The sequence below is a fragment of the Rutidosis leptorrhynchoides genome, chromosome 8, assembly GCF_046630445.1.
Source record: "Rutidosis leptorrhynchoides isolate AG116_Rl617_1_P2 chromosome 8, CSIRO_AGI_Rlap_v1, whole genome shotgun sequence".
NCBI lineage: Eukaryota > Viridiplantae > Streptophyta > Magnoliopsida > Asterales > Asteraceae > Rutidosis > Rutidosis leptorrhynchoides.
In genome coordinates this window covers 286,385,214-286,397,415 of record NC_092340.1, presented here as the reverse complement: position 1 = coordinate 286,397,415, position 12,202 = coordinate 286,385,214, and the positions used below count along the sequence as shown (strand labels likewise).

Below are 12,202 nucleotides of genomic sequence, written 5' to 3'. Positions count from 1 at the left end.
TTTCGATCATATCTCGTTCTAGCAAAAACGGTGGTCTATACCGACCATTCTGCTCTTAGATACCTATTTTCAAAACAAGATGCTAAACCAAGATTAATCCGTTGGATCTTACTCTTACAAGAGTTTGATATTGAAATCCGAGATAAAAGAGGAGCAGAAAATCTCGCCGCTGATCATCTTTCTCGTCTTGAAAATCCCGAATTAGAAGTTCTAAATGAATCAGCCATACAAGACAACTTTCCTGATGAATATCTATTGAAGATAGATTATAAAGAAATCCCATGGTTTGCAGACTATGCAAACTACTTAGTTTGTGGATTCCTTGAAAAAGGATTATCGTACCAAAAACGAAAGAAATTCTTCAGTGATATAAAACACTATTTCTGGGAAGACCCACATCTGTTTAAAAGTTGTCCCGATGGAATAATACGCCGATGTGTATTTGGAGATGAAGCTAGTAAAATTTTAAACCATTGTCACACAGGACCAACAGGAGGGCATTATGGGCCTCAACTAACAGCAAGAAAAGTTTATGAAGCTGGATTCTATTGGCCTACAATTTACAAAGACGCACACCTTCTTTGCAAATCCTGTGATGCATGTCAAAGGGCCGGAAAAATAAGTCAACGTGATGAAATGCCACAAAATGTCATCCAAGTATGTGAAGTATTTGACATTTGGGGTATTGACTTTATGGGTCCATTTCCAAAATCTCATAATAATCTATATATACTCGTAGCCATTGATTATGTATCTAAATGGGCGGAAGCACAAGCTCTCCCAACTAACGATGCACGAGTTGTAGTCAACTTTTTAAAACGTCTTTTTGCAAGGTTTGGAACACCGAAAGCTTTAATAAGTGATCGGGGTACTCATTTCTGTAATAATCAACTTGAGAAAGTTCTTAAAAGATATGGAGTAACTCATAAAATCTCCACCGCATATCATCCACAAACAAGTGGACAAGTTGAAAATACCAACCGAGCTTTAAAACGTATTCTAGAGAAAACCGTAGGATCAAATCCGAAGGAATGGTCCATTAAATTGGAGGATGCACTCTGGGCTTTTAGAACAGCCTACAAAACTCCAATTGGAACCACAACTTTTAGACTTGTTTATGGAAAAGCATGTCATCTTCCAGTAGAAATTGAACACAAAGCATTTTGGGCTTTGAAGACATGTAATCTTGATTTACATGAAGCCGGACGTCTACGATTAAGTCAACTAAATGAATTAGAAGAATTAAGACATGAAGCATACGAAAATTCGTTAATCTATAAAGAAAGAACGAAGAAATGGCATGATAAAAGAATCAGAAGTTCAAAAGAATTTAAAGAAGGAGACAGAGTTCTTCTTTTCAATTCACAATTCAAGCTATTTCCTGGAAAATTGAAATCAAGATGGTCTGGACCATTCATAGTCAAAAGAGTTTTCCCATACGGAACGATAGAATTGATAAATTCAAATGGGATTGAATTTAAAGTTAATGGTCACAGAGTTAAACATTACATACATGGTCCGATGGAAGTCGACAACGAAGTTAATCACAATTTCGACACCACAGCTAACTAAGTGTGGGGAGAATCAAGTCTTTAAAGGATAATATGTATTTCTGTTAGAGTTAGATTGTCTGTTTTCGTGTAGTTCTCGAAAATGGAACACGTATGGTCTTTCCCTAGCAGACCCTAAAGAACTAGTCTTCTCCCCCCATTCTGAATTTTTATTTTTTTTAGGTTTTTACAAAATGAAGACTGCCTGTGAACTAAACCATGGTCTAATGCTACACGCTTTGATCACTAAACGTAATAATGACATACTACCGAGCGAATTAGTATCAGTAATCAGAGAGAGAATGGACGGAGTTAGAAAAGAATCCAGATGCGAAGATAATAAGTTACAATTTGGTAAAGGAAAATCAAAATCCGCAGCGAAAAGAAGAGCACGACACCTAGAAAGATGTCACAAATGCAGAAAATGGTCACATGGAGGTAAATGTTCAAATAATCAAACCTATTCAAATACCGAATTTGTTACTTTATGCAGAGACGGACCGTTCATATGTTTAGAAGAAAAGACACTGAATGCTCGAGGTTACGCCTATGTAGCCATGGAAAACCAATTAAACCGACTATCTTATGAATGGGATAGATCATATAACTAAGAAATCTATTTCACAGGTATGTCTGTACAGTTTTTATTTTTATTTTTAACCTTTTGATAATAAACGCTAATTTGTTCGCTAAAAAGTATTAAATTGGTATTAAATAAAATTAGGTTTGGCGACCGAAATTATTGATATCATTCAAAAATTTATTACATCACTGCGAAATTTAACGTTTATTCTTAAGGTATAAATATCTTTAATCAATCAACCAAAATATTTCAAAAATTCGTCATGAGTTAAATTAGGTCTTGGAACCGAAATTACTTTACCGAAAAGAGGGGCGAATATTTTTGATAATATTTGATTGATTAAAGTGGGATAAAAAGACAAAAAGATTTTTAATTTTATTTTTACCATGTTTTTTTAAATTAATATTTAAATCTTAAATTAATATTGTAAACTTTGTAAAAACAATATTTTTAAAATTGTAAATATTTGAAAAATTAATATAAGTTTGGTGTGAATTTATAATATGAATTTTTAAATTAAGTTTGGTGTGAATTTTTAATTTTTAAAATATGAAATTTTAATTTTATGCATTTCAAATTTTAAGTTTGGTGTGAATTTTTAATTTTTAATTTTTAAATTTGAATTTTATATTTAAGTTGTGTGAATTTAAAAACAAAAATTTACTTTATCTCATTAAGTTAAGAATATGATTTTTAAAATTCGTCGTAAGTTGAAGACTAGGTCTTTGAACCGAAATTGCTTTACCCGAGGGAGGGACGAGAACTTTTATTATCATTATTTTTAATCTTATTGAATTAGAGTATGCCAAAAACATTGAAAAAACCCAAAAATCTTAGCTTTTAAAACAATCGCTACAAAAAGACAAATTTTAAAATTTTGTCGAAGGACGGACTAGGACATCGATCCGAAACGACCTCGTCCTAAATAACAAGGGAAACAAAATTTTAAAATTAAATACTTAATTGTTTTATAAGTTAAAGATTATATAAAAAAAAAAAAAAAAAAAAGAGCAAACTCCGCGACTCGCGGAGTTTGAAGTGAAAAACCTCCGCGACTCGCGGAGGGACCAATTTACAGAAAAAAAAATATAACGCAAGAACTGATCAGTTTCACTCCCCCACACACAAAACAGAAAAATACAGCTCGAAAATAACTGCGAAAAACCCGAAAAACACCCCCAAAAATCCCAATTTTTAACCGTTAATCACCAAATTTTTTGCTAAAATCATGTTGAGAAGGATGCTATCTAAGAATTACTCAAGAAAAACGGTAAATTTCTACACCTAAACACCATTTAATTCGAAATTTAGTGTTCTTGAGCTATTTTTTCCCCAATTTGATTTTGATGCTTTTTAGTGTAATTAAGCTTAAATTGTTTATGTATTATGCTTGTATAACCTAGATTGATGCTGTTTAACATGATTAGAAGCCTTAAACTTCAAATTTTGAGTAATCTAGGGTTTGTGTTCTTGAGCAATTTGGGGATTTTTGATATAAACAGGTTATGGCCGATTTTTGTCATGAATTGTTGCTAAATTAAGTAGTGTAACATGTTTAGGTAGTTAAATGATCCAAACTTTGAGCCTAAACATGATTTTGAGAATTAAAGTGGACTTTTTCAAGTCCAAAATTCATGAACTTGATTTTTGAAAGATAATGCCATTTGAGACTTGTTTGATTGCTAGTAATGATTATTTTGACATGTTATTTGAGTTGAATGCTTATGAACTTGGTGAAAATTTTCGTATATGCTTATTTGAAAAAGTGTAGATTTGATAAAAATATGAAAATGAGCTTAAGTTTGATATAGATTGATAATATCATTGTAATTGATGATTTTGCTGACACTAATGCATATTTGGATGCACAAAATTTGTGTTTGATGTGTTTTGCAGAATGAAAGGGGTGAATCTTCATCCCAAGCCCGCAATGCTCCTGCTGAGAATTTGGAACAACAGGAGGTGGATAACTACTACAAGCAGGATGTACCTCATCCAGTCATGACCTTTTCCGATATGCATTTGGAAGAGTTGCACCCGAACCTGAGATTTGACAGACTTTGGATAGATTATCCAAAATATCAACGGGGTTTGCATACTCTTCATTCTAAGGTTGTTGAGGTACCGAGGGTCATAGAATGGGGACCCTTAGAAGCTGTAGAATTGGCCGGGCCAATTAGGGAATTACTTGTACAGAGGTATGGTAATTCTTCTTTTAATGACTGGATATGTTTATTCACCATTCGCAGACCTGTATATAAAGTATGGTGTGAAGAGTTGTTATGTAGTATAGAGTTGAATGATCGGGTAGCTAGTTTAACCGATCATTCTTTTATTAGATTTTTGTTAGGCGGTTCGATGCGCCACATGTCTTTACTGGACATGGCTCAGGATTTACGTATATATACGCCTGAGGAGTTAGCGTCTGCCGATTGTAGAGGATTGATACTAAACGGTAGAAAGATAGATGAGAATTTTGATACACACGGTGTGTGGAGTCAAATGACAAGCCATCACCGTTTCAAAGGGGGAAATTACTCTTATTTGGATATAGATAGAGCCGAATTAAGAGTGATACATAGGTTTTTAGCTAATTCGATTACACAAAGGGGTAAGAACAAAGAAAAAGTAAATGAACAGGATTTGTTTTACCATATGTGTATTCGAGACCCACAAAGCGCTGTAAGTATACCATATTGTGTGGGTTATTATTTATCAGCTATGGTTCGGGGGATGCGACCACATAGCATAATAGGAGGTGGTATTTTTATTACTTTGATTGGTGAATATCTCGGTGTGGATATAAGTCGGGGGGGGGGGATTATTACTAGAAGAGCCGGAACCCCGCGATACTATAGGTTTAAATGTATACCATGGTGCGAAAGTTTTGAAGAGGCGGAATAACGCCGCAGTACGATACCATGGTAGACATCCACAGGTGGAGAGAAACCAGCAACAAGGTAATGTAGGAGGGGGGAATGAGATGCAAGAAATGCATAGGTTTATAGCTTCTCAGGAATACAAAAATGCTAGACAGAGAGCATTTGAAGATTGGCAAGTTCATCAGAACCAGATCATAGCTCATTGCCAACATATAGGTAGAAACTATATTCCTACACCGAAACCCGTCTTCCCTCCTTGGTCTATAGAGATGCAGCCACCATATCCTACGTATGACCCTGCCGAAGCATTCTATAGCACTTATGGTTATGCCTGGAACCCCTATTGGTACCAATATCATCCTTAGTTTACTTATTATTTTTTATTATTTTGTAATTTGTAATTATTGATACGTTTAATACTTTTGTTAATATTGTAATCATTTTTATAATTATATAACTTTTATTCTTAGATTTTAATAATTTTTGAATGTGGGGTAATATACCAAACTTCAAAAATATGTATATATGTTTGCAGTTTATCTTATGTACACAACAGGGTAAAACAACGCATTTTCAAAGACTGGCATTAAGTTCAGCAAAAGCAACTAATTTTGACGACAAGATGCAAAATATATGTGAAATAACAACAAGACGGAATGAACAAATGATGTGCACCATTTATTATTCAGCAAACAAACGCCAATATATTTGGAAACTTTGGTAAAAATTTAATCATTTTCACACAAATCACCCTCAATAATTTAAATTGTTACTGATTTCTTGTAAATGAGGGCATTGCAAGATCTTAAGTGTGGGAAGGGGTTAAATTCTTTCGGATTTTAAAAAATTTTTACTTTATACACTTGGTTACCATTAAAAATACTAGTAAAGCAGTAGTTGTATTAGAATCTAGTGCTCTCTGATAATAAAGAACAGCCCTAGTCTTATATACTGACTACCCAATTCTAGTAAAATTTTTCAAAATTTTCAATTAAATGAATTCAAAATCATGTTTATACATATTTATGAACGATAAAACTAGGTTTTAACACCGAAATTATTGTTACCTCGGAAAGGACATAAATTGAGAAACAAACTAAAATGTTAAAATTCATTTAAAATGGAATAGAGGACGATAAAAAGGAAAATAAAAGCCAAGTGTGGGAAAATTTACCAAGTTATCTTAACATATGTCACATATATCTGTAACAAATAACTGAAAATACTTTTGCTTTGGACTAAACTAAACTGTTTTACCCGATGAAAGAAAAGAAGAGATGGATCTACATGATGAATCAATTCCATCATTAAAAGGAAGTAAAGTCTTCCGAAAAAGACACGCGCTTCTTGATTTAGGTCATGAAGTTGTTGTCCAGACCAGCTGTAGGTTGACGAAAAATCTAGAAAAGTCATCACTAAAATCAGCAGGAAATCCACGGACCTCAGCATTAAACAGGGTCGCCAAGTGGTCAGATTTATCCTAACCATGAGAAGGATTTATCTCGTATAATGGGGGGGCACCGTGCAAATTAGCTTGATAAGACTAATGAATCAGATCCCCAGAAAGGATAATCTCCTTAAAGATTAAAAATCAGCTTTTAAGACTGATATTACACAATCCTAGAGATTGACCTTAAAGATTGAGAATTCAAACTCATGGAATTCAATGATATCTAAACTCGAGCTTAAACGAGAAAATATTTTGATCAAAATTACAAACCGGTTTGTTTTCTGAAAACCCTATTTTCAATGCGTTCATTACCATTGAACGTAAAATCCTAGGAATTCACCTGGAATTCATTAGGTCACCTGAACTAAATCGGGTGTCAACCGTAAGAACGGTGGTTGCATAGTGGTCAAAGACAGGACCTTGTGCCAGACCGAAAAATTATAAGGGTGAGCTTTACTATTGCTCCTACCAAGGATAGTAATTGCGTCCGACACGTTATAGACCATAATCAAAAGCATGTCACGGGACATTGCCTTAACAGTTGCTTGTTCAACGCTTTCCTTTACAACCGGACGGTAGTTTACCGAAAGGTAATATACGGAACAAGTAAACTGGACGTGTTGCTTTCCAAATACAAGGTTAGCAAGTGGGTGACACAAAACCGCAAGTTTTGAGCTAAAATTTTCAAATCTGAAACCCACCAAACCCACAAAAATATTTTGCAAACACCGGTAAAGGGTTATTCCGGAAAACTTATCTAGGGTAAAAACTAGATTTCAAAAGATCAAATGTTTTCATAAAGATCCAATTTCCTTAATGGATCTAAATTTTTATAGTCATGTGGGACTGTAAACCATATCGTTACTACCATTGTTTATACCGCCGTATAGAAATCACTGATGTACAAAGTGTGAAGAATAAAGAAGTGATTCTAGTATTTCAAGACAATATTGCTTGAGGACAAGCAACGCTCAAGTGTGGGAATATTTGATAATGCTAAAAACGAACATATATTTCATAGCATTATTCCTCAAGAAAGACAAGCTTTTAGTTGCAATTGTTCTATTTACAAGTGATATTCGTTTGTATAATAAAAGGTGAAGACAAAAGACAGATTCGACGAATTGAAGACGCAAACGACCAAAAAGCTCAAAAGTACAAAAGACAATCAAAAAGGTTCCAATTATTGATAAGAAACGTCTCGAAATTACAAAAGTACAAGATTCAAAACGCAAAGTACAAGATATTAAATTGTACGCGAGGACGTTCGAAAATCCGGAACTGGGACCAGAGTCAACTCTTAACGCTCGATGCAACGGACTAAAAATTACAAGTTAACTATGTATATAAATATAATATAATATATAATTAATTTTATTAATTATATATATATATTATATTTATATATAAAAAACCGTCGGCAGAGAAACTCCAAGGGTGTGAGCTGTAAATTCATCCTCCGCGACTCGCGGAGTTTGAAGAGGCTTTTGCCGCGAGTCGCGGAGCCCCAAATTTCAACTCTGGCTATAAAGCAAACCGAATTCTGATCATTTTTCATATTCTATTTTCTCTCTTCTCTATCTATACGATATATATATATATATATATAATTTATATTTGAATTTTAATTTTAATTATAATTCTAATAATAAGGGTATGTTAGCGAATATTGTAAGGGTGTAAGTCGAAATTCTGTCCGTGTAACGCTACGCTATTTTTAATCATTGTAAGTTATGTTCAACCTTTTTATATTAATGTCTCGTAGCTAAGTTATTATTATGCTTATTTAAAACGAAGTAATCATGATGTTGGGCTAATTACTAAAATTGGGTAATTGGGCTTTGTACCATAATTGGGGTTTGGACAAAAGAACGACACTTGTGGAAATTAGACTATGGGCTATTAATGGGCTTTATATTTGTTTAACTAAATGATAGTTTGTTAATGTTAATATAAAGATTTACAATTGGGCGTCCCTATAAATTACCATATACACTCGATCGGACACGATGGGCGGGGTATTTATATGTACGAATAATCGTTCATTTAACCGGACACGGGAATGGATTAATAGCCACTAGAATAATTAAAACAGGGGTGAAATTACATTCAAGGGTAATTGGTGTAATTGTTAACAAAGTAGTAAAACCTTGGTTTACACGCAGTCGATAACCTGGTGTATTCATTAAACAAAGTATTAAAACCTTGTTACAATTCGAATCCCCAATTAGTTGGAATATTTAACTTCGGGTATAAGAATAATTTGATGAGGACACTCACACTTTATATTTATGACTGATGGACTGTTATGGACAAAACCAGACGGACAGATTAAATAATCCAGGACAAAGGACAATTAACCCATGGGCATAAAACTAAAATCAACACGTCAAACATCATGATTACGGAAGTTTAAATAAGCATAATTCTTTTATTTCATATTTAATTTCCTTTATTTTATATTTAATTGCACTTCTAATTATCGCACTTTTATTTATTATTATTTAATTGCACTTCTAATTATCGCACTTTTATTTATTATTATTTTATCGTACTTTTATTATTCGCAATTTCATTATCGTTATTTACTTTACGCTTTAATTTAAAGTCTTGTATTTATTTTATATTTTACATTAGGTTTTAACTGCGACTAAATCTTAAAATCGACAAACCGGTCATTAAACGGTAAAAACCCCCCTTTATAATAATAATATTACTTATATAAATGTTTGTATTTTTATAAAAGTAAACTAATATAGCGTTGAGCTTTGTTTAAAGATTTCCCTGTGGAACGAACCGGACTTACTAAAAACTACACTACTGTACGATTAGGTACACTGCCTATAAGTGTTGTAGCAAGGCTTAAGTATATCCATTCTATAAATAAATAAATATCTTGTGTAAAATTGTATCGTATTTAATAGTGTTTTCTGCTAAAATTAATAACTATTTTATATACACCCCCTACGACATCAACTCATCTTAATCCGAGTTACGGTTTAGGATTTATGGCCCTCCGATCGTCACTATGTCCTTTTAACGTTGTGCAGAAATTTCTGACCTACTCGCACTTAGACCGTCGCCACGGTCAAACGAAGACGAGTTTGATACTGTAAATTTCACCACACTTAAAGGACTCGTATACGGAGCCATGGCCACTGGTCTCACCTTAATTCAGTAAGGGTAGAGGCCGTGGTGACTGACTGAAGTCAGCCTTTGTTTTAAACTACTTTCATAAACGAAACTTACTTTATGCCTTATGTTTGATGATGAATGATGATGAACCTTAAGACCTTATTTACGTACTTTTAAACCTATTCAGACGATTTACTGACTTAGTACTATTTGACTTAGGTTGAGGACTTTCGGACCGATTACTTGCACACTTTTCCCGACTCGACTTTACGACTACATTATCATTGTGAGTTATAGCATTCCCTTTTTACTTTAACTTATTTTGGGAACTGAGAATACATGCGGATTTTATGTTTTACATACTAGGCACGAGTACTTAAACTTATATATGTGTGGGTTATATAACGGCAGAAACATTCCCTTTAGCTCGGTAATGTTTAATCATTGGTTTTTGAACCGGTGAACGCGAATCTTAGATATGGATCCATTGGGTTTGACATCCCCACTCGGGCTAGTCGTGCTAGCATTTAACGAGTGTTTAATACTTCGTATACATACGCACTTGCCAAGTGTACTTTCAGGGGGTATAAACGTTAGGTTAGTTACCAAGTGCCCACGGTTAACATATACTTTATCATACTATTTTGAAACGCTCTTTGTAGCACTGAAATCTCGTGGCCTACCTTACTTACTGTTATACTTAAACTATAGCTCACCAACCTTTGTGTTGACGTTTTTAAGCATGTTTTTCTCAGGTGCTTGAGGTTAGCTTCCGCTGTGTACTAGTCGTGCTGTAGACACCCGCTGCTTAGAGTTGTTATCGCATGAACTACTTTATTTTGCATTCAAACATTAGTACTTTTGAACTATGATTGTAAAACATTCGATGTTGGTTTAGACATCACTTTATTAATGAATGAAAACTCTTTTTGAAAACGCATATAGTACTTAACCTTGTAATGATTCTGTTGTTGATGATTCGTACACGATGGTTTTGTACGGGGCATCACAGATTAGGTTGGATTGTGTATTTAATACCTTGAAATCTAAGCAAATCGCCTGAAATCGCCGGAGTAATTTTAGAATTGTTTTTTTGGTAAAAGTGAGAAAAAGTGCAGCTGTTCCTGTCCTTACTGTATTTTATCTTTCCGGACGACCCCTTTGCGGACGACTAATCGTCCGGAAAGGTCATGGAGGGAAACGAAAAGGATAAGCCCGCCAGTTTTTTCGTGAAAAGTTAAATATTTTTTAATTTTCTATTTATTATTAATTAAAACTTATATTTACTTATATTTACTTATATAATTTATATTTAACTTATATTTACTTATATCATTTATATTTAAATTATATTTTCTTATATAATTTATATTTAACTAATATAATTATTATATTTACTTTTTTAATATATTATTAATTGTTAATAAATATCTTATTATTATTTAAATAATTATAAATTTTATCAATTAAAATAAATATAAATATGTGTTTTATATGAATATATAATTTCAATAAATATTTATATATATTTTGGTGAAATTTTTAATTTTTTATATATAATTAATTTGAAATCTTTTAGTTACTTGTATTTTTATCATCGTCAAAAACCATTGTCATCATCATTTTTTCAAAGAACAACTAATATTATAAAAATGAGTTAAAAGGCTAAGAAGTGTACACCACAAGCACACAAGAATCCTTGGATTACCTCTCCATTCGCCTAAATCACACTGTTAATAATATTTTCATTGAAAATGGCCGTTTTGTTCTCCAAATGTGTGTGAACTACTTTGTTTCTCCAGTACTTCCATATAGACCATAAGAGAACATAATAATGTACTTTGTGAAATACTTTGTTTCTCCACTTTCATTAGGAATTGGAGTTGAGATACCCCACCAACACAATAATACCATCTGTCGGGGCAGTTGTCAAGGAGGCAGGCAACTATAAGAAGCCTTTTCCTAAACAAACCCTAATTAAACTCTAATTAAACCATAAACAACCCCTAACATTGTTAACTGATGTATTTTTCTTTTGGCGAGAAACTTTGGGTGGGAAAACATTGGCGGGAAAACAGATGGTAGGTTTTTGGGCGGGAAAATTCTTCTATATAACAACTCCACTAGTCACAACACTAGATGACTGCAATAATATGGATGAAAATTACCAGTATGGTCCATGGGAAACTTTGGCTGTTAAGTCTTGTCGAACTTGTGGTTCAAAGATGGTTATCAAAACTTGCTTGACTGATGAATACCAGTACGGTCGACGATATTATGGTTGTGATGGTCGGTTCGGAAGCTTGATGTCTGAACGTTGTAGAAGGTGACAAATTCGGATTGATCCGCTCTGGTCTGACAGGGCGCTTGAAGTGATACCGTCATTGTTAAGGTCCAATAGAGCTCTAGAACGTTCACTTGAAATCGCAAAACGTCAAGCAAAAAGTTTAAAACTGATGTTAATTTGTAGTTTGGTAGCATTTGTGTTGTGTTTCATTTTTAAGTAACTAATGTAATTTCTTTTGGAAGTAGTGTGTTGTAGTTTGTAGTTTCGAAAGTAATTTCGGTTTCTAGTAAATTATGTATTGTCTTTTGGAAGTAA

At 33.4% G+C, this 12,202-nt stretch overlaps 1 protein-coding gene across 1 annotated transcript in view; it reads right to left on the bottom strand.

Moving 5' to 3' along the window:
• LOC139864279 (uncharacterized) overlaps positions 1 to 11,985 on the bottom strand; it is a 62,627-nt gene extending 50,642 nt beyond the window's left edge. The window contains exon 1 of the mRNA XM_071852857.1: positions 11,859 to 11,985. Coding sequence (XP_071708958.1) covers positions 11,859 to 11,985 — 127 coding nt within the window. The remainder of the gene's footprint in view (positions 1 to 11,858) is intronic.
• Positions 11,986 to 12,202: the final 217 nt, after the last annotated feature.